The sequence below is a fragment of the Zootoca vivipara genome, chromosome 7 (genome assembly GCF_965207765.1).
Source record: "Zootoca vivipara chromosome 7, rZooViv2.hap1.1, whole genome shotgun sequence".
Lineage (NCBI taxonomy): Eukaryota > Metazoa > Chordata > Lepidosauria > Squamata > Lacertidae > Zootoca > Zootoca vivipara.
This window is the reverse complement of record NC_142590.1, coordinates 74,102,267-74,125,474: the sequence shown is the minus strand read 5'-3', so window position 1 is coordinate 74,125,474 and position 23,208 is coordinate 74,102,267. Positions and strand designations below refer to the sequence as shown.

The window sequence follows — 23,208 nt, the reverse complement described above, 5'->3', positions numbered from 1 at the left end:
AGTTATAACATAAACTGCTTCCTTTGTTTTACACTTGTTGGTACCCCCCCTGTTCACTGTATCCTTGTCATCCTTTTCCCCTTAGGAAACAAAAAATATGCCAGTCATTTAATTCCTGGTGTAAATTTTCTCTCAACTTACCTAATGGGCTATGTGAACATCTTTTTTATAAAAAAAATTAAATTTTTATTGATTTTCCATTTTTTAACAATTTAAACAATACACATTAATCCATGCGATACATAGCTGTCCCCAGCTCTGACTTCCCCCCACCCCCTCAGCAGGTAAGTTAGTTCCGTCCTCTCGCGTATTTCAACTTTCTCTTAAAATCACAAATATAGGATTTAACTCGTAACTGCCAACGTTTTCATTCCTTTATAGTTCATCCTAGCAAAGTCTACAAATTTACTCCATTCTCTATGGAATTTCTCGTCACCCTGGTCCTGTATTCTATAAGTCAGTTTGGCCATTTCCATAAGATCTAATAGCTTCGTTTGCCACTCCGTAATCTGAGGTAACTCATGTGACTTCCACTTTTGGGCAATTAGTAATCTAGTGGCCACCATGGCATACATAAAAAATCTCTGGTCACTTTTTGCAATTCCATTATCCATCAGCCCCAATAGAAAAGCTTCTGGGTTTTTTTTTGGAAGGAATACTTAAGTATCTTTTAAAATTCATTATAGACTGCCTCCCAAAATATTTTAGTCTTGGGGCAAGCCCACCACATATGAAAAAATTCTCCATTTGATATTTTACATTTCCAGCATGCCTTATTCTGCAATCTATACATTTTTGCTAATTTGACCGGAGTCAGATACCAACGATAGGTCATTTTCATAACGTTTTCTTTTAAAGCTGTACAGGCCGTAAATTTTAAATTCTCCTGCCATAGTTTTATCCACGCATCAAATTCTATATTGTGCCCAAAATTGATCGCAATGGGCTATGTGAACATCAAGTTAACACGCACTTCCTGCGTGGAGGAGTGAGGGGAAAGGTTACTGCCTTCCCCTGGCCCTCAAATCCTCTCTACCAATGAATTGACTGACACCCAACTCCAACCAAAAAATGCCCCCACCTAGAAATGTGGCTGGCCCACCTAACAAGGAAGGCTGGCTACAGGGATGTGACACAGCACATCTTTTGGGAGTCATCCTTAGATTTATGCAGTGCGGCGCCCAGATCCTCTGTTGAGTCTTACCCCACTTGGCTCCTGTAATCTGCTGGTGAGCATTGGACCCTATATAACACCAGTGGGTCCCAAAGAGGGACATATCCCCCGGTTGTGGGTGGGGGTGGGTGGGTTACCTAGAGGGGCCCCTCCGAGAGGCAAGGGGGTGACAGGGGAACTTTGAAAATCTGACATCACTGAATCAAGTTCATCAGTTTGGTTGAATTGGTTAATTAAAACGAAATCGTTCTAATTGGTTTGGGAACAAAATGTTCAGTCGTTACCGTTTTGAATTGTATTGTGTTCTTATCTTCCTTAAGTGGATTGTGCGAACTGCTATTCTGAATACTTTTTATAGGGTAGGGGGAACTGGAGATGAGTTGATGGAACTAAGGTGGCGTGAAAAAGTTTGGGAGCTTCTGTATTACACCTTTCCACTCAACCTCTTGTGTTCTAGAAATGGTTGGCCTGCAGCTCCCATCACCTCAGACTACTGGCCCTGCTGGGTGGGGCTGATGGGAGTTGCAGGCCAAAACAACTTGAGGGTGTTGTGTGATCATAAAATCATAAGAGTTGGAAGGGACCCTGAGGGTCATCTAGCTCAACCCCCTGCAATGCAGGAATCTCAACACATGGGTTATGCCATGGATCTCTAATGCACCATAATGTTTTATGCTCTCTCTGTGTGTGAAAGAGAGAAAGAGAATGTGTGTGTGTGTGTGTGTGTGTGTGTGTGTGTGTGCACGCACGCACGCGCACGCACACACACACACACACTCATTGTTGGGGGGGGGGGTGGCTGAGTTCCACAACCCCCTCTGCTGTTTATTATTATCTATGGTGTATTATGCTGTGGAGGTGCTATCCAAGTGGGCAGAGAGATTGTAATAGTTCAGTGGTAACTCTACTTACGAATGTTTCTACTTATGAACGGAGCTCTATCCGCCATCTTGGATGCGGTTTCATAGAATCATAGAGTTAGAAGAGACCACAAGGGCCATCCAGTCCAACCCCCTGCCAAGCAGGAAACACCATCAAAGCATTCCTGACATATGCCTGTCAAGCCTCTGCTTAAAGACGTCCAAAGAAGGAGACTCCACCACACTCCTTGGTAGCAAATTCCACTGCCGAACAGCTCTTACTGTCAGGAAGTTCTTCCTAATGTTTAGGTGGAATCTTCTTTCTTGTAGTTTGAATCCATTGCTCCGTGTCCACTTCTCTGGAGCAGCAGAAAACAATCTTTCTCCCTCCTCCATATGACATCCTTTCATATATTTGAACGGATGTCATATGGAGGAGGGAGAAAGATTGTTTTCTGCTGCTCCAGAGAAGCGGACACGGAGCAATAGATTCAAACTACAAGAAAGAAGATTCCATAGGATTTAGATAGGATTTTTTCTACTTACGAATTTTTAGATAGGGTTGCTTCGACTCATGAATTTTTTCTCCCAATGCATTCCTATGGGATTCGACTTACAAATTTTTCCAACTTACAAATGTGCGTTCGGAACGCATTAAATTTGTAAGTAGAGGTACCACTGTACCTGCATGGTGGAGTATGGGTTGAATTGTTGCATGAGCAAACTTCCCCCTACCTTCTCCAGAGTCTTCTCCTTCTCCCAAGTCCCAACCCTCCAGGCAATATTATAGAAGCGAGGGGTGCAAGTCCCTCTGCATGGGTGGAATTCTGTTCTGCTAAGCATGAAACTTGTGGGATGCAGCTCTGCATGTTGGTATACCTTGTATAAAATCTATGCAGATGTACTAATAGCCATTAGTAAATGCATGTGTACTTACTCCTATTTACATAGCATGGGCAGGGAGGGGAGGAACTTGGTGAAAATGACTCTGGATATAGTGGGTTTCATTTGCAGGCAACTTCAAGAGCTCAATCAAAGGTTTACATGGAATCTACCCTATAAAGTCCTGTTATTTTTGCACCTCTAAAGATCCCTGTTATGCTACCTGGGAGTAACTAGGTTTTGCTTCACCTCCCAAGTTAAACTGCATGATTGACCATGAATGCTAGTGGCGCAGGATATCCGCTAGCCTCCCTCTATGTGGGCGACTTGCACCCGGATGTAACGGAAGCCATGTTGTATGAGAAATTCTCGCCTGCTGGACCAATTCTGTCCATCAGAGTTTGCCGAGATGTCTCCACACGCCGATCATTGGGTTATGCGTACATAAATTTTCAACAGCCTGCTGATGGTAAGTAAGTGAGAACTTCTAAACTCTCAAATGTTGTATTTTGTTTGCATCAAGTATCATTGCTCCACTCTTCAGCTGAAAAGACTCCCAGGGTAGATTACAGATCAATAAAAAGTAATACTGTGTTGCCTGAGGTCAGAGGCTATCTAAAAGGCAGGACACGAAAGAAAAAGGAGCACAGAAAGAAGAGGGAGGAAACTCAGGCACTAGTTAATAAAGTTCTTATAATGTGCAGAGGGAAATAGTTTGGTGCACAGGTGGGGAGCCTGCTACCCTCTGGATGTTGTTGGACTCCTGACTCCCATCAGCCCTGGTCAGCATGGCCAAGGGTTGCTGGGAATATCATCTGGAGGTCCTCAGGTTCCCCATTGCTGGTCTGGAGAGAGAGAGAGAGGGGTCAAAATGTTTCTGGTTTCAGCTGAGCTGATGAAGTGGCCCTGGTTCCCATCTCTCCCTCAGCTGCACCCTGATAAATCCATGTTGTATGATGTGCCCATGAGTCTTCCTTTGGAAAACGAAGCAAGTTTTGCCAGGCAAAAATGCAACTCAAACTCTGCTTTCAAGCAGAGTTTTGGACTCTGCAGTACTCATTTTGATCCCCAGATATTAGCTCTGAACATTTAGAAATTAGCTGGCGAGTAACCTTTTGTGTTCCAAATAATTTCTGGTAGCTGTAAGATAAGTGTTGAGCTAAACCAATGTGAAAGGAAGCTTCAGCCTTGCCCTGTTCACTAGGCCACAGTGATTGCAAATGTCCCACAGGAGGCGTGAAAAATCTGTGTTTATCTCCCATCAGCCCCAGCCAGTGGGGCTGGTGGTCAGTGGGAGTTGCAGCACAATATCTGAAGGGTCATAGCTTCCCCAGTCCTGCATCTAATGTCCTTTACCACTTGACCCATGATGCAGCTATGGTCTTGTTTACAGATGGTTGACTAAAAACCATGGGAAGTTATTTGTACCTACAGCTTCCGGTCATGTTTCCCAGAAGCCAGAGCTTCTCTTCTTAACACCAATTTCTTAAGCCCCACTCCTGTCAAAAGATTTTGTGATCTTCCCTGTTGGTGGTAAAATGAATGTGCTCACACATAGCTGTTTGCAAGACGAGAGATCGGACTTCTTCATTTCCAGCTTTCGGTTTTTGTTTCTGTGTAAACAAATGAGCTTTTTCCCCCCCTGCTAGCTGAGCGGGCCTTGGATACCATGAATTTTGAAGTGATAAAAGGCCGACCCATTCGCATCATGTGGTCCCAGCGGGACCCAGGACTCAGGAAATCAGGCGTTGGGAACATCTTCATCAAGAACCTGGACGATTCCATTGATAACAAAGCTTTGTACGATACATTCTCAGCCTTTGGAAATATCCTTTCTTGCAAGGTAGCCACATCACTGGCAGAAATAACATCACCTGATCTACTTCTAGCATTCTAGTATATGTGTTGTCTATCATTCATTTTATCCTGATCAATGCCATTTTCTTGACCAGTGGTTTCTAAGCACTCTGGCTTCACTTTTGTGTAAGATCATTTGGTGGGTGGTAATTTAAAATTCAAAACGGTTTTGAGGTAGCCTCTAGACAAAACACGTTGGGTGATTTCCCACCCCCCTCTCTCTAGCATCAAAGAAACAGCACTTCAGTACTGAGGGAGACCTCACTGAATCGGATACCAACCCCATCCCAAATTTCTTCAAGTTCTTTTTTCTCTCTCTTTGAAACTTGGAAAGAAATGCCTTCTCTTTCTAAGGGAACCAAGGTTTTTACTCATTGCTGATGGGCCCCGTTGATTAGGGTTACACCAAAATTTGTCTGGGACTCAGGGTACACTGTTTAGGGGGGGGGGGTTGTAACCATTGAGCAGATATACATGTACACTGGGGGAATCAAGGGTCTATCGTTTTTGTTTTCAGTTATATGACTTCCTTTTTTCCTCTTCCCATGTCTTAACAGGTTGTTTGTGATGAGAATGGATCCCGGGGTTATGGCTTTGTCCATTTTGAGACCCACGAGGCAGCAAACAGAGCAATTAACACAATGAATGGAATGCTCCTCAATGACCGTAAGGTGTAAGTGGAAGCTTGGGGTGGGGTGGGAGCTAGGGTGCAGGTATGGGTGAAGTGGGCGACTGCGAGATCAAATGTTGTTGACTCTCTTAATTTGTTAGATGCAGATTAGCATAGATCCTTATTGTGAGTTTTTAAAAACACTCTTAAGAGAAGCATTGCACACATAAATAAATAACAGAGCCCTTCTTATGCAGAACACAATTTAGAATAAGGGTATAGGGAGGCTTTTAATGCTTAATAGATTATTTTATTTCAATTTTCTGTTGGAAGCCGCCCAGAGTGGCTGGGGAAACCCAGCCAGATGGGCGGGGTATAAATAATATATTATTATTATTATTAGCACAAAGGAAAACCAAGGTCAGTAAAAGGTGCAACAAATTTCCTTGAAAACATGTATCAAATGATAGAATAACGAGCATATTTGTAAGTAAACACAAGTATCCAATATTTTAGGGCAGGTTTAGCATGCAAAACAGTCCATAAGGTCACTAATTCATTTCCCCTGTGAGTATAGAAAATGAACATTTCCAACAGCAATACGGTTGACCGGAAGAGCAATGGCTCATCCAGACTTCTGCTTGTCCCACCGCTTCTCCTCCCAGGAAAACCTGCTCTTTTCACATAATTGGAGCATACGTCAACTGGATTTTCCTTGGATTTATATTTGCTCCAATTCAGCACTAAAGAGCTGGTTTTCCCGGGGCAAGTTGTGGGGCAAACAGAAAACCACTCAGACCTGTATTTGGAAAGGATAAGTGGGAAACCACTTGGAACCATGCTTTCTAGGCATGGGACGAGCGAAGGGGGGGACAAGCCCTCACTGTTGCATGTGCTCTATAAATCCTTTGTCTAGAAGATGCCTTGCCAATTCATAGTTTTCTCTACACTGCCTTAAGAAGAGCAGTGGTTACAGCTGAAATCCACCCTGCGAGGTTGATGCAAAATACTGGCACGAGCAATGTTATCGCTGCTCAAGCATCAGGCTCTCCTAGCTTAAAGGTCTCTAGAGCTACACCAAACAGAGATAATCCTGCCTCTCTCCTCATGACGGCATCTCCTGAGCACTGACAAGGCAAAACTTGGCACTTGTGGCTTTATTAGAGCATGGTGATTGACAAAGCTGCCTCGGTTCTTGCCTACTTAATATAGCTTGGGAGGTTTCCCTGACCTCGTCGTATGGTACACACAATGCATTTTAAAAAGTGGCTTCACCATTTGCACTGTTTACAGGTTTGTTGGCCATTTTAAATCTCGGCGAGAGCGGGAAGCAGAATATGGCGCCAAAGCAATGGAATTCACCAATGTCTACATCAAGAACTTTGGGGATGACATGCATGATGAGCGACTACAGGAAATATTCTCAAAATTTGGTAAATGTGACACTTTGAAGTATAGTTAATGGCAGAGAAGTATAGTTAATGGCGGAGGATCGGGGGAATGCTTTGAACAGAGTTTCGCCAGCAGGAGAGAGGAGAGGGAGAGGGAGAGAATGTTCTGTTGCACAAGGAGAAATCCTTGCCCTGACAGAATGTTCGCTTATATGTTGGTTTCTACCCATATGTAATAAGAAAGAGATCCATTTTTTAATGAGTAGATGTCTCCTTCATCTCCCCACTACATTTCCTGCATGCTCCCAATTCTGCTCCCGGGAATCCCTCAACCCTCAAGGGGTTTTGGAGGCATGGATGAGGGGGAATCCATTCCGTCAACTGGATCTGTTCTGTTGGCAGACAGGCGAAACTGTTCTGTTGCACTGGTGGACAGGCACCATTGGATTTCGCCCAATAGCCCCAATTGCATGGCACCAATGTAGGTCTATTGTAACTTGTGGCCCCAGCAATGTCCCACTGTCTTAAAGTTGCTTGTTCTGCTTTCCAGGAAAGACGCTGAGTGTCAAGGTGATGATGGATAATGCAGGCCATTCGAAAGGGTTTGGGTTTGTCAACTTTGAGAAGCATGAAGATGCTCAGAAGGCAAGATGGTCTTTGATCTATTTGTCTGTGCCCAATGCTTGCTTGTTCCTGTTCCAGTGAATGGAGCTGTCAAAATGGAGCTGAAGACTTATTGGTGGGAAAGAGACCTGACTTGGATGTATGTGGACCTAAAGGAGTAAATGGGCTTTCTCCACTAGGGACCTCCCTGTTTTGTGATCATAAAGTTGAGGAGGCCGTCTAGTCTATTGCCTGATGTGGGAAGTCCCAGAGCTAGAGCAACCCCAACAGATGGCTGCATATAGCTTCTGCTTAAAGACCTCTCACAAGGGAGAGTCTATCCAGTTGCTTTGATCATTGGTTCCATTGCCAAACTGAATTTGATGCCAAACTTCATACGTACATTTAAAGGCTTTCCCGCAAAGAATATTGGGAACTGTAATTTGTTAAGGGTGCTGGGAATTGTAGCTCTGTGATGGATAAACTAGAGTTTCCAGGATTCTTTGGGGAAGCCAATCCTTTTAAAGGGGTGTAATTGTGCTTTAAATATATGGTGAGGACTGCTGAGTCTGTCCTGTTTTGGGTGACAGCTCTTCAGGTATTTGATGAGTGCTGCTGTTGTGTGTTCTCTCAGTCTTCTCTGGACCAAACACATCCCAGTTGATTCAACCTCTCATTATAAGATGTGATTATTATTATTATTATTATTATTATTATTATTATTTTATACCCCACCCATCTGGCTGGGTTTCCCCAGCCACTCTGGGCGGCTCCCAACAAAATATTAAAAACAGAATAAAACATCATTTCTACCCTCCTGAGCATCTTTGTTTCCATCCTCCGAAGCAGTTCTAGTTTGTCTAAGTCCTTTTTACATACAAATCTCGTGTTCGCTATGAATGCATGATGGCTACAATACCAACTAAATTGCTCATGGTGGCGGGTAGGGGGGATGTCATTGCTTAGGATAGCTCAGAAGCGAAGGCTTTGCAAAGATCATTACAAAATTAAACAGAACAAATGGCATCTTTTTGCAAGATGGATGTGTGGTTCATTGAAGGGTGGAGTTAATAGTGGAACTTCTTCCTGTGCACAACCCTCTTTGTTGATACCTAGTCTCCTGGCAGGCTGTTGAAGATATGAATGGGGCGGAGATCAATGGGCGAATGGTATATGTTGGCAGAGCTCAGAAGAGGATGGAACGTCAGAGTGAACTGAAGCGCAAATTTGAGCAGATCAAGCAGGAGAGAGTAAACAGATACCAGGTAATGCTAAGTGACAACGAGGTCATCTGGTGCGGCAAGGTACACTTTTTTTAAAAAAAGCAACACACCCGCTCACTTTCAAAATCTCAAACGCTGTGGTTGATCTCCAATATGCAGTTATGCCACACCAAAAATAATCATTTATTTATTTATTTGCAGGCATCATTTCTATTACTGCTATTAATACATTTATTGTCCACCGTTCCCCAGCAGAAGGATAACAACAATGGCACCTTAAACCAAGGTTATGGGTACAACAACGGAATGTCTAGGCACACTTTTTAATAACAAGAATACAAAGCTGAAAATGAATGAACTGCAGCTAAAATATTATGTTCATTTTTCACACGGTCTAGCCCTTCCCCTCCCCGCCCACCCTAATATACTTAAGAGGATCTCTTCTTCAGTCTTCAGAGAGTAGCTGGAAGTGGGGAGGCAGAAAAAGGTCCTCTTCCCACTCTGCAGTTTTCATCTGAAATCTTAGGCACAGTATTGTGCCCAGAGCTCAGAAACTGCTCATGCTAATGAAATTCCCTGTCACAAAATGCACCTAGAACAATAGGAGTTTTGAATCCTGGGTGTTGGTGTGGATGGCATTTGGTTCCCTTCCAGTCTTATGATTGAGTGTTGGAAACATTATTTTTTATGCATATTTTAAAATGGAAAGCTGCGGCATAAGTGTTACATAAAAAAAATATATGAACACATGGGAAGTGTCTGTGCTTTTTGCTCCTAGGGTGTGAACTTGTATGTAAAGAATCTGGATGATGGGATTGATGATGAACGGTTGAGGAAGGAATTTGCTCCCTATGGAACCATCACTAGTGCCAAGGTAAGATCTATGGTGGTCATCAGCTCAAGCATGTCAGCTTCTCAGATGGAACAACCCCCCTCCCAATGTTCTAGGGCGTTCTCCCTGCCCCAACCCAATTTCAGGGGGCACAGGGGGAAGGGAGAAGCCCCACTGCACAAGTGGAAGACCTTGTGCAAGTCTGCCACTGATGGGACTCATTAGATGAATCCTGCCCCTTCTGTTTGTAACCAAATATCTTTTGTCTGTGAAACTTTCATTCAGACCATAGGCAAGGTCTCATGTGATTGAGTGATTGATTGATTGATTGATTGATTGCTCCTTCCATATTCCTCCTTAAAAAACAAAAACACTAGGCTGTTGGTTTGTTTGTTTTAACATGCAGGGAATGGGGGGTGGGGATATGGAAGGAGAAATTGCATGAGCCTCCCACCTGCAGTCTGAAAACAAGGCAGACCACTGTTTTGAGGCTGAAATTGTCACTGAGATAATCCAGTGATCTGTCCCCTCCTTGTCTTCTCTGCAATGATCCCATCTGGAATTCTGGCTACCGGACTACTTTCATCTAGTCCTTCAAAAAAACTACAGCACTCAGATAAGCAAGGCAACCAAGGCAGTGAGGCATGGCTGTGGGACTGTTGACAGAGTTACAGTACTAGAAACTCTGCAAGCCCCCAGTCTGGGAGATGTGGAGGCCACTGTGTGTAAATTCCAACTAAATAGATCCACCAGCACATTGATGTTTAGCTGCCCAAAGGAACTTCTCCTCCCTTTCTTCTCCCTAAGTCTATTTCCAGGAGCAGGGATCCCCAAACTCTCTAGAGCAGATTTGGTGCGGGTGCATCTACAAGCCTATTTAGTTGGAGACCATCCAAGAAGTTTTGAAATTACCAGTCAACAGTACATTTAGTTATGATAGTTTGCTTGAAGGTGTATGCTGCTATGCCCGCCCTGCTGCTATGGCAGGGTACAATGAATGTTTACTGTAATAATGGCTCAGTGCCTCCCCATTTAGTGAAAACGAGGACTTTTAGTTGACCTTTGTTCCTGTTGAGTTTGGTGGGACTCAAGATCAGTTCACCCCAATGAGTATATTTGTGTGTGTTAGGGAAAGTTGCCAATTATTCCGCTCATCTTGATGTCCGTGTCTCTCTGCCTGTGCTCTTCAGACTGCCGTTTGGTTCAGTGGTCTCAGTGTTTTAATTTTCAATTTTAGGTGATGACAGAGGGTGGACACAGCAAAGGTTTTGGGTTTGTATGTTTTTCATCCCCAGAAGAGGCTACAAAGGCTGTGACTGAAATGAACGGGAGGATTGTCAGCGCCAAGCCTTTGTATGTTGCCCTTGCTCAAAGGAAAGAGGAGAGGAAAGCCATTCTCACCAACCAATACATGCAGAGACTAGCTACCATGAGGGCCTTGCCTGGTCCAATCCTCTGCTCCTTCCCTCCGGCAGGTTATTTCCTGCCCTCCCTTCCACAGGTAAGATTTGTAAAGAGGCTGCTATTACAGCTTGCTTCTAGGAAACCCATTGACTAGCACCAATGGCAGACAAGATGCTATTGCGCTGCAACTTAATGCACTTTGCAAATCCATTGCATTCCAGTCTAACTGCCATATTGGGAGATGTATAAAAATGGCTTTCACAGATCAAGCACCATAAGAACTTTTTATATCTCTGCCTACATCACCTCAAAAAAATAAATAAATCTTGCAACAGAGTCCACCCATTCAGCTGCGAGTTGTCCAAGCCAAAGCAGTCCTGGCTTTCCCCACAGAATCCTGGGAGCAGCAGTTTGTTAAGGATGCATAAGAGTTGTTAGAAGAGCCTTATTCCTCTCCCAGAGCTACAATTCCCAGAGTGGTTTAGCAACCAATCCCTCTTCACGGTCCCAGAATCCTTAGGGGGAAAGGATGTGCAAAGGAGAAACAGGGTCTGTAGCTCAAGTTTCCTTTGGGTGGCCTGGAGGAAAGGTCAACCTGGAAGACCCATAGCTGCCAAGTTTTCCCTTTTCTCGTGAGGAAGCCTATTCAGCATAAGGGAAAATCCCTTTAAAAAAGGGATAACTTGGCAGCTATGGGAAGACCTTGTTAGCCCAGCAAAGTCTGGGCCTTCTTTCTTCTCAGATGTACGTTCAAGAGGTGTTTTCCTTGTCATTTCCTCCCTGAGGCATTGAAGGAGAGCATGCATCTGAGGCTTCCTGTGAGTTTATTACATAAAGTGCCAAACTATGGTTTAGTGTTATTGTAGCTGTTCTCCTAATCTGCCTCAAGTCATTCTCAGGTGACAGTTCCCGTAAAGCTACACAAAAAGAACTGCCACATACCTTTTCAAATCCCAGGCCTAGCACTTTTGGTAGTCCAAGCTGCCCCAGGGCTGGTGTGAGGAAAGTAATATATCTTTTTCCTTTGTTTCGTGGTCTTTTTTCTAGCCTCAAACCAGAACCACTTTCTACAGTCCTAGCCCTGTTGCCCAAGTCCGCCCTGTCTCCCGTTGGAATATGCAGCCCTCCAGGCCTCCCTGTGAGTTTGTTTGTTTGTTTGTTTGTTTGTTTGTTTAGAAAAGACTTGGTCATCTGCAGAGCATGTGGGTGAAGGTTACACTTGGTATGGAACTCCTTCCATGTTGTTGGTTGGAGTTGGGCCCCAGTATTTTCGTGAGGTCGGCATGCAGATTCAGTAGAGCACGGGGTTGGCAATCTGATGATGCTGGACTCCAGCTTGTGGCCAGGGATCATGAGAGTTGGAGTCCAACAACAGGTTGCAGGTCCCCATCTCTGCTTTAGAGCAGGCATCCCCAAACTTCGGCCCTCCATATGTTTTGGACTACAATTCCCATCTTCCCCAACCACTGGTCCTGTTAGCTAGGGATCATGGGAGTTGTAGGCCAAAACATCTGGAGGGCTGCAGTTTGGTAATGCCTGGTTTAGAGGAATGTGTCTTAGTTCTCATTACTGAAAGTAGACTCACAGAATAAGCAGAACTCTCTTCTAAGATACTAGGGGTGGTGTTCAATTACTGTAAGTTCTGCTCAGAATAGACCCATAGGAATTGATGGATCTAACTTAGTCATGTTCACCAATTTATTTATTTATTTATTTTAAAAATGTATTTCAGGTTTATACATTTCACTAATTTTACAATCATTTTAACATTTCAAAACTTGACTTCCTTCCCCCTCTTTCTGCGGTTCCTTAAATCTATTTTTAATATCTTCCACACATGCAAATTAACTTAAATTTGCTCATTTATTCATCTACTTTAAATATGTACTCTTATAAAAACTGCACCTTATTACAATAGCCCTGCCAATGTTCGTATCTGTTTACCATTTATCTGTAAATATCCAATAAACCATTTCCATTCTTTTATTAGAAGTTTGTTATCTCGATTTCTTATTCTTCCATGCTCACTAATTTATGTGGGTAAAACGTCTCTGAATGCAACCCGCTTCTTATGCCTCCAACTTCTGATGAAAGTATTCAATGTTTTTTAGCATCCTATCACGCAGCCAGCCCAATCCTGAGGACTAGTGCACCTCCCAGGCGCCCGCTGTCCAACATCAGCACCATGAGACAAGCGTCCACTCAGGCTCCCAGGGTATCTCCCAATGCCCAGAGAGTGGGTAAGTTAGGAAATGTGGATGGTTCATCATCAAATGGAATGGTGCGTGCCTGTGTGCTTAGATGCAGGTAGCAATTATTTTACGCATAATCCGGTTTGGGGGAATCTGTCACAGTGTAGCATTACCAGGAAATGGAACCTGTGGCAGGGTGATGGCAATAAGGGTAGGCTGAGTGGGAGCCATTCAGTTCTATGGGCTCCCATAGCAACTGAGAGATTAGGTACACAAGATGCTCTTACCATGCCTCCTCCAGATAAATGGATTATCAGGAGCTGGTGTGGGGTTTAGCCCTTGATTCAATGGCATCTGTGGGTTCATCCTTTTGCTTGCTTTGTATACATGAATGGAGTGTTTTATTGCCGTAAGATTTGGACCACCCAATTGTGCTGACGTTGCAGGGGAGATTTTGAGAGGACTGATCAGATTTATTTATTCTGCGCCACTTTGGGAAGCTTGCTTTTAAAAAGGCTTCTGCAAAGGGTGTGTGGCATTAACAATGGGATATGTCACCTCTCCTCTCTCTGTAGCCTTCCAAATTGTTCCTGTTCTCATTTCAGCCAACATAGGAACCCAGACTATCAGCACTCGGGCATCCTCAACAGCCCTACCACGTGGCATTTCCCAGTACAAGTACTCTTCAGCTGTGAGGAATGCCCAGCCACTGGGCACCATGGCATCTCTGCCAATGCATCAGGTAACTCGCCTTCAGATGTGGACCAAAGGATATTGTATGGACCATGTTTTCCTACCTGCACTCCTTAATATGGAAGATTTTTGTGATCATGCTATTAGCATAGGCTGTGCACACACCATACATTTATACATTTAAAGCTCCCCCCCCCCCCGGCAAAAATCCTGGGAACTGTAGAATAAGGGTGCTGGGAATTGTAGCTCTGTTAAACTGCAGTTCCCTGGATTCTCTGTATGTGCGTCATGTTTTTTTAAAAAGTGTGCTTTCAATGTACGGTGTGCACACAACCTTTAGAGTTTGGGCTTGCAGCGCATTCTAGTTTTTGGCGTTGGATTGGTCTGGATTAGTGGTTCCCAAAGTGGGACAGACCAACCAAAGGTCACACAGGTCCCCGTCTTTGATTTAGAGGAATGTGTGGTGGCCTACATCTGTGGGTCTACTTTCAGTAAAAAGAACCAAGCAGAACTCTCTGCTAAGACACTTGGGGGGGGGGTTCAATTAAGTTCTGCTCACAGTAGACCCATTGGAATTAATGAACCTAACTTAGTCACATGCATTAAATTCGCTGGGTAAAATTTAGCTGAACACAACCCTCTTCTCATTTCTCCAGCTTCTGCTGATGAAAGTGTTCCTTCGGGGGTGAGGTCAAACCATTGGAGAGTTGCAGCGCCTGCTGTGGCTATAGAGCAGGCATCCTCAAACTGTGGCCCTCCAGATGTTTTGGCCTACAGCTCCCATGATCCCTAGCTAACAGGACCAGTGGTCGGGGAAGATGGGAATTGTAGTCCAAAACATCTGGAGGGCCGAAGTTTGGGGATGCCTGCTATAGAGACTGATGCAGGAGAGATATGTTTTGTTGTAGCTGTGGCAGATGAAGGCGTCTGGCTGTGCTGCAGCTGGTGCACTGTGGTGTTTCTTCTCTCTGAGCTCCTCCCAGTGGTCATTCCTCCTCTGGTCACTGCTGTGGATACACTGCAGTCATCTGCAAGGGATTGCTGACCAGTGGTTAGGGAAGATGGGAGTTGCAGCCCCAACAGCAGCTGGTTCCTCTTCCCTACTTTAGGGAGCTTCAGTTGGTGCAGGAAGAGGAGTTGCTGCCATTAGAATATCCCCCAAGTGTCATTCAGGAACTCACACAAGGACCATGCTATTATTGTTGTCTTCTGTTTATTGGCCTGCAGGTTGTAGAACCGGCTGTCCGTGTCCATGGACAGGAGCCTCTGACAACATCCATGTTGGCTGCAGCCCCTCCCCAGGAGCAGAAGCAAATGCTTGGTGAGTTGTAAACTTGCCCTTCTGAGGCGTCCTGTTCAGCTAGCTAGCTAGCTATGTCTCTGGGCAAGAGTTTTAACTTTAAACTTAAAGGTGCCGCTCTGTTGCTTGGAAACTGTTTTTGGCTTCCCCTGAATATGCAGGATCTGACCGTAGTTATTCAGTGCTGCTGGCAATGCATTCTGCTCAGCTGGTAGAGCATGAGACTCTTAATCTTGGAGTTATGGGTACGAGTCCCATATTAGGAAAACACTACCCACAACTGTGATGAACAAACTGGGAGACGGTCTTCTTTTCACTGCCTTTTGCGGTTCTATTGGCTTGAGATTTCATTATGGGCCTTGCTTAGTTTCATAGGCTTTTAGCACAGACCAACACCATATATTTAAAGCACATTAAATGCATATTTAAAGCATATGATTCCCCCCCCCAAGATTCCTGGGAACGGTAGTTTAAGGGTGCTGTGAATTGTAGCTCTGGGAACACAAGTTCTATTAGTTTGTACAGTTTGATTTGATTTTGTTTGTGTATTTCTGCCGTGAGACCTTTGCTTTAAATAAAGAAACATGCAGAACCTTCAAATGGGAAACTAGAATGAACACTGGAAAGGACATTTGCTGATTGGTATAATCAGCAATAGGGACCCAGGTGGCACTGTGGTTAAACCACTGAGCCTAGAGCTTGCTGATCAGAAGGTCGGCGGTTCGAATCCCTATGACGGGGTGAGCGCCCGTTGCTTGGTCCCAGCTCCTGCCAACCTAGCAGTTCGAAAGCACGTCAAAATGCAAGTAGATAAATAGGAACCGCTACAGCGGGAAGGTAAACGGCGTTTCCGTGTGCTGCTCTGGTTTGCCAGAAGCGGCTTTGTCATGCTGGCCACATGACCTGGAAGCTATACGCCGGCTCCCTTGGCCAATAATGCGAGATGAGCGCGCAACCCCAGAGTCGGTCACGACTGGACCTAATGGTCAGGGGTCCCTTTACCTTTACCTTTACCTACAATTACAACCTAAGATTGCAGAAGGGTCTTGGCTAGGGGAAGGGATGGTGCAGGATAGTATATTCAGTATCCTTTCCATTCTGCTTCTGAAAAGCAATGATCTCAGCAGTGCTAGCAGACTGTAGTATGAAAGCAACCTTGGTGGCTGGTTGCATGGTTCTAGCAACCATGAGGACACTTCAGTTGGAGCCCTGCTTTAAGGGACTGGCTACCCAGCCTGAGCCCTGTCAATCACAGCTTTTCTCCCTAGCAACTGTGGTGGGCCTGGCAGCAGGGATCTCCGGGCATGATCAGGTATCATAAGTAGCAGCTCTTTTCCTGCTGACCGAGCAGCTGCTGCTTTCCTCCACATGATCTGGTGAGGCTGAGCTGCGTGCCAACTGCATTTGAATGGAGGGTTTCTTAGATTACTAACAGCCGGACTGCACAGGCTCTTGCTGTGCTGCCACCTGCTTTGGGTATGCTTTGGGCATACCCTTCCTTTCCTGCCCCCATAAGTGTACTTAAGGAAAATGATGCTGCTTCTCCGGGAGGGATTTTCCTTTTCAAAGCACACAGCACCTCACTGGGCAAGCAGAAACTCCTCCTCTTCAATATATACTTTCCTCACACAGAATGGTTACAGCGGTGATGGGTTGAAGGAGTTTATCTCTGTGTTCTCTCGTTCTCTCGTTCTCTCTCTCTCTCTCTCTCTCTCTCTCGTTCCTGAAAGAAAGGTAAATCTTTGTCCTTGCTCGGTTGCAACAAAAACGGCCAAACTGGCCAATGTGAAGCATGGCGTGAGTAAAGAGTGCTGGAATTAGGGATGGATCACTCTGTTTCTGGTCTCGTGTCACTTTCTCCCATTACAGGTAGGTAGCCGTGTTGGTCTGAGTCGAAGCAAAATAAAAAAATTCCTTCAGTAGCACCTTAAAGACCAACTAAGTTTATATTTTGGTATGAGCTTTCGTGTGCATGCACACTTCTTCAGATACACTAGAAACAGAAGTGTCAGACCCCTATATATATACAGAGGGTGGTGGGGGTGGGTGGGAATGGGAGATGGGCTGATGGGAGTGGTAAACCTGTAGATGGCTGTTAATGGCTGCTGATGGCTGCAATTAGTCCTGGGCTGAGGTGCTAAAGAAAGCTTGATCATGCATAATGAGATAAGAATCCGATGTCTCTATTCATCCCAGGTGCTTCCATGGTTTTAAGCTTGGTAATGATTTCCAATTCAGCAACTTCTCAATTCAATTTCCAATTCAGCAACTTTGCTGCCACATACACCCGGACAACATCATTACTGGCCCCAACAACATCCAACATACCATCTCAGGACTATTTAATTGCTCATCTTCTAACATTGTGTATGCCATCAAATGCCAACGGTGCCCTTCAGCTCTCTATATTGGACAAACAGGCCAAATCCTACGCCAAAGGATAAATGGACATAAATCTGACATCAGGAACCATAAGACTGAAAAACCAGTAGGAGAACACTTCAATCTCCCAGGACATTCTATACAAGATCTCAAAGCAGCTGTTTTATTACAGAGAAATTTCAGGAACAGACTGGAAAGAGAAGTTGCTGAATGCAACTTTAAAATGCATCTCTGGGGTTATTTGTGGGGCACAGGAATTTGTTCATTTCCCCCCTAATATAGTCCTGCCCACCACATCGTCCGAGGGATGGTGGACCGGCTCACGGCTGAAAAAGGTTGCTGACCCCTGTGCTAAATGCATCACTGCCAATCTTATTCGGCATTTGTTCTGTTTCGTTTAAATAATAAGCAGGAGAAATCCTGGTTCTCAACAGGTCCACAGTACATGAGCAAATAATTTATCTAGCTCTGCAAAAATTGTACCCCTTGCAATACAATTGGGAGGGGGGGGGGCTCCCATTGGCACCATGCTGCTATTTCTCCACAATGACGCATTGCTGTTTCTCCAAGCAGTGGTTTGTGTAGTGACCTTACACAAGCCAAGCATTCGCTGTCGCATGAAGATGCCCTCCTCTCTGCTTTTTGTTTGCACAGCCAAATTATTGACAAGGCTGGAGTTGCCTATGCAAATGTGTAGCGCTTAAAAGAAAAATAATGTATGAAGTCTGTCTTGAACTGAGTCAAATCTCAGTGCTGACAATGGCTGCAATGTCCACCCCACCTGAGGGCAGCAGCTTAGCTTAGGGGGTGAAGAGCAGGCTATGTGCCCCACAGAGCTCTGTCTTTCACTACCTTGTTGCTACTCCATGCCCCTCCAGTATTTGCCGCCTGAGGCAGACACTGCACACTGCTTAATGGTAGGGCCAGGCCTGCATGCAGTCATTTAAGGAGAAAGTCTTTTAAAATGCCTGCAGCAGCAGCTTGAAATCTGGGAGGATAATAAAGAGTTAAGTCAATTGTGTATCTGAATTTGCTTTCCCTTAAGACAGTCTTTTCTGGTAGACATTTCCTTTTGGGGGTAGGTGAGGAGTACCTGCTAGATGGCAGTGGATGTTAGTATCCTTGTAAAGGTAAAGGGACCCCTGACCATTAATTCCAGTCGCGTACGACTCTGGGGTTGCGTCGTTCATCTCGTTTTACTGGCTGAGGGACCCGGCATGCAGCTTCTGGGTCATGTGGCCAGCATGACTAAGCCGCTACTGGCAAACCAGAGCAGCACATGGAAACGCTGTTTACCTTCCCACCAGAGCGGTACCTATTGTATTTATCTACTTGTACTTCGTGCTTTCGAACTGCCGGGTTGGCAGGAGCAGGCACCAAACAACGGGAGCTCAGCTCACCCCATTGCAAGGATTCGAACTGCCAACCTTCTGATCGGCAAGCCCTAGGCTCTGTGGTTTAACCCACAGCGCCACCTGCGTGTACATCCAGTTAAATTCTTATAATCTTTTCAAGTGCTTTATTCTTTGGGAACGGTTTGGATATCCATGTGCAATTTGTTTAACTCTTCTGCCTGCTCTCTTGAAATTCTGGTCCTTACCAGAATTTTTTAAAATGCATTTTCATTGTGAGAACTGAAGCACACACCGCCCCCGGTGTTCCTCATGGGCCACTATTGCCGCTAAGCTTAAAAAATGGAATAAAAAAACTGAATGGGGCCAGTTCCATGGGGGTTTTCTCACTGAATGATGGATGCTTTTATTCCCTTTGCTTGTGCACAGGTGAACGCCTCTACCCTCTGATTCACTCATTACACCCCTCCATGGCTGGCAAGATCACAGGAATGCTGCTGGAGATAGATAACTCTGAGTTGCTGCTGATGTTGGAGTCACCTGAATCCCTCCACTCTAAGGTACTGGAATTTCATGCTATAACATAAAATCCGCTAACTCTGCCATTGCAAATCCCCAAATTTTGCAACTAAAATATATTGTGCTGATTTGAGTTTTGTTTATCTGTAGAGTTTATGATATGCATACCTTCAGAATATGAAGGGTTTCTCTTTTACAGAGTATAGAGTGGGGCAGTTTTTTTTTTCAGAAGTAGGTGATGGAGCAGGAGACTATTGGGGAACTGAAATGATCCCTAAGGGCTGGGAGATTTTGAAACCCTGGTGGGATAACTGATAGTAAAAAGGCTCCCTCTCTGACTACAAGCCTTTCCACTGTTGCTTTTTCCCAGTCTGCCATCCCCAGCTAAGTCCATTTCTCATGTGGTTTGTACATGTGTGCGTGTGTTCTGATTATTCCTGGTGCATTTGCGCCTTGAGCAAATGTGGTATACTTTGTGTATGTATCCCACACGGAAGCACATTTCCTCGATGAGATTAAAAACTATTTTTTTACATATAAAGTGGCAATTCACTGTAATGGTATGTCCTGACTAGTTAGAGAAAACAGAAAAGATCACATGACACAGCCTTAATGTCTGTTTTGACATACACATAACACTCTGTGTGTGTGTGTGTGTGTATGCAGGGTTTCTACGAGTTTTGGCTGGTTTGCAAAGGCTGCATGTGCAGCCCTGTGAATTACCTCCACGTTATGAGCCGTTCCATGTTCAATGCTAGAGGAGCTATTTTTAAGCAGTTAGTGATTCAGCTGCATAGGCTTTCGGTGCATGAATAATAACTTAAGGAGAGTCTTCCTGGATCAGGCAAATGATCCATCTGGTCCAAAATACTGTTTTCCCATAGTGATGGCCACCCAGAAGCCCCCCAGCCAGGGGCATGCTGTTCCTCAGCAGCTGATACTCATACAGCCTCTGAAATGTGGAGGCTAAAATGAATGTAGCCATCCTACTAGTAAACCCACTGGCAGATGGGGCACATGAACCTGGGAAGATAGCCCATCTAGGAGAAGCAAAACTCTTTATCCTTAACCTTCATTGCCATGTGGGGTATCTTCAGGAGAAGAAAAGTCTAAGGAATAAACTACAGTGGTGCCTCGCTTAACGAATGCCCTGCTTAACGAAATTTCCGCTTAACGAAAGGTTTTTTCTAGTGGAGGTTGCCTCGCTAGACGAATTCGTTTTACGAAAAATTCGTCTAGCGAATCGCGGTTTCCCATAGGAATGCATTGAAATTCAATTAATGCGTTCCTATGGGCAATTTTTTAAAAAAAAATTCAATGCATTCCTATGGGATTCGCTAGACGAATTTTTCGTTATAAGAAAAGACCCATGGAACGAATTAAATTCGTCTAGCGAGGCACCACTGTACACAAATCTGGAGTGGAGTCCCTAAGACTGTTGGATGGTGCTTTGTACGCCTCCTTCTGGCAACTCCTGCAGCCAAGCTGGTGTGAAACGTATTTCTCTGCATTACTTTGGACCACATCAGCGAGGCCGGGGGGGGGTGTCTTGTCGTCTGGGCAGCCTCCATGCACACCACCCAGGTTTAGCCCCACTGGGAGGTCACTTCTGTGCTGCTAACGCAGCAGTGTGACTTCACCCCAAAGGCACACTACATTGGCTCTTGAGACAAACCAGATGCCAACAACTGCTAGTAAGTCCTCCATGCATTTGTCTAATGCCCTTTTGATAAGAACATTGTGCTTTTTGGAAGTTACAACAAACTGAAGACTTGGAGAATGTTGGCATTAAAAATAGAATGGGGGTGGGGGTGAAGGCTGAGATGAAAAACTAAATCACCCTTTGAGAGAGTGTATAACTGGAGGGTTGGGAGGACATTATATTAAGTGGGTTTGTATTAACTGCTTTCAGATTTGGTAGGAAGTTTTCAAGAAACCATTTAATGCACATTAAGCCAGTTGAGACGTGGGTGGTGCTGTGGGTTAAACCACAGAGCCTAGGACTTGCCAATCAGAAGGTCGGCAGGTTCGAATCCCCGCGATGGGGGGAGCTCCCGTTGTTCGGTCCCTGCTCCTGCTAACCTAGCAGTTCGAAAGCACGTCAAAGCTTGGACCTCGGTGTGTGTGATTCTTTGGATCCTAAAGCAGCCAAGTGGCTTTAAGACACCATCCACATCAGTCTCTAAATTGCTTTGGCTGGAGAGCCTATGGCTGTCCACATTTTGCTGAACTCCAATTCTCCAGCTGACTCAGCCAGCATGGCCAGGGGCCAAGGGTGAGGGGAGTTGAAGTCCTGCAACATCTGGAAGGCCACAGGCATCCCACTTCTGCTTTTCAGGGAAGCGGAATGCACCAAGGATTGTTAAAGGGCCTCCATGTTGATTTGCTGAGTCTATCTCAGTTCAACCTGGTGCTAATAAATGACTGTCTGATCCTGGGCTTTGCTTTTGTTAGATAGAGGAAGCTGTTGCTGTACTGCAAGTGCACCAAATCTCTGAAGCATCCCACAAGAGGAACTCGGCAGCATTTCTTCAGTGACCAAGGTGGGCTGGTAAGGAGTGCACAGCGATCAAGTGAGAAACTTGGTTTTGGCCAAAATATGTAAGAGGGAGGGAAGGATAGCAGGCCCAAGCGTTTCATTGGGGACCTGATGCAAAGACATGGTTCCATGTTGAGAACTGCTAACACAGAAGGACCTATTCATACAATGTCATCTGCTTGGCAAGGTGAGGGACTAGTAGGGAAGTGTTGCAGCTGCATGTGTGAAGCTGACACTTTCTGCTTCACTCCTTTTTAGGATCCGATTGGTACTGATCAAACGACTACTTCTACTTTGCCTGTTGCTGCAACCGTCATTTGTTTGTTGCTGCAAACGACTACTTCTACTTTGCCTGTTTGTGCAGCAGCCTTTATTGTTACCATAAATTTGCTGCGTGTGGTTTGGATCTCACTCAGATTCAGTGCCCAGCCGTGGTCCCAAACTACTGTAGGCACAACTAGTGGATTATCAATGGGAAAATTGAGTTCCTCTTCCCATTACAGTCAGGATGGCTATATGAAACTTATCTGTGCATTCTAATTTAGAGTTTCACCATTTAACATATGCATTTGCAGTCCCAAGGCACAGGTGGTTAATATATATTCTGTCCAACTATTTATTTTTTGGTGGTGGTGGTGGGTATATGTATATAAGTATTCATGCAAAAATCTAGCCTCTTTTGTGCACTTAAGAGTCATTGCAGCTTCTTTTCCCACTAACATTGTACTCACACTTTAAAGTATTTTCACTGGTGCTTTTCTAGCATCTGCTGCTATGGGAAGGATATATTGTGAGAATGATGTGGAACAAATTGGTTCCCACATTGTGTTCAATTTATCGAAGCTGGTCATTTTTAAGTAGCCTTAAGCTTCAACCACCACTGGGGCCTGTGGCACTATTTTATTTGTTTGCACTGCTGTTGACATGATGAAGTGAAGCTTCACTTCCTTTATCATCATCAAGTCTTAGTGCCATGTTAGACAGTGAACACTGACTCAATAACTACTCTGCTCAGTTGCCTGGATCCATGGGCTGCCAAAATTACTGGGCCAAACCATTGCGAGCTCCTTTATTTTAAAGAAAACCAACTGCTTCTCATACTTGACACATGTGGGAGGGGTTTTTTTGAATTGCATTTTTAAATAACTCTTATAGAGGTGTGAGAATGGATGCCTGTTCTCCTTAAAAACCACTTTTCTTCACTGTGTCATGCACATACCCTCTTTTCAACAGCCACGTGTGCATTCTGTAGAAATTGAAATATTTGTATGTACTGTTACTTTTGAGCTGGGAAAGAAACTTTGACTTGTTTAACACATGCCTTATAAACTTCATATCCTGGTAGCACATTGATATATGACTCTTCTCCTTTATAACTTCGATCCAGTTAAATTG

General features: G+C 44.6%; 1 protein-coding gene across 3 annotated transcripts in view; it reads left to right on the top strand.

Annotated features, from left to right (window-relative positions):
• The window catches only part of PABPC1L (poly(A) binding protein cytoplasmic 1 like), a 30,651-nt gene extending 7,485 nt beyond the window's left edge, over positions 1 to 23,166 (top strand). For 2 of the 3 annotated variants that reach the window (XM_088674593.1, XM_088674595.1), the window contains exons 2-16: positions 3,174 to 3,385; positions 4,566 to 4,759; positions 5,331 to 5,446; positions 6,677 to 6,816; positions 7,325 to 7,419; positions 8,505 to 8,642; positions 9,379 to 9,474; positions 10,670 to 10,933; positions 11,884 to 11,974; positions 12,948 to 13,076; positions 13,634 to 13,770; positions 14,949 to 15,042; positions 19,185 to 19,315; positions 21,729 to 21,817; positions 22,072 to 23,166. In XM_088674593.1, the coding sequence (XP_088530719.1) occupies positions 3,193 to 3,385; positions 4,566 to 4,759; positions 5,331 to 5,446; positions 6,677 to 6,816; positions 7,325 to 7,419; positions 8,505 to 8,642; positions 9,379 to 9,474; positions 10,670 to 10,933; positions 11,884 to 11,974; positions 12,948 to 13,076; positions 13,634 to 13,770; positions 14,949 to 15,042; positions 19,185 to 19,315; positions 21,729 to 21,812 (1,902 nt within the window). In that variant the 5' untranslated portion in view covers positions 3,174 to 3,192 and the 3' untranslated portion in view covers positions 21,813 to 21,817; positions 22,072 to 23,166. Of the gene's footprint in view, positions 1 to 3,173; positions 3,386 to 4,565; positions 4,760 to 5,330; positions 5,447 to 6,676; positions 6,817 to 7,324; positions 7,420 to 8,504; positions 8,643 to 9,378; positions 9,475 to 10,669; positions 10,934 to 11,883; positions 11,975 to 12,947; positions 13,077 to 13,633; positions 13,771 to 14,948; positions 15,043 to 19,184; positions 19,316 to 21,728; positions 21,826 to 22,071 lie in introns of all 3 variants that reach the window. The other variant, XM_088674594.1, reaches the window with a different exon arrangement.
• Positions 23,167 to 23,208: the final 42 nt, after the last annotated feature.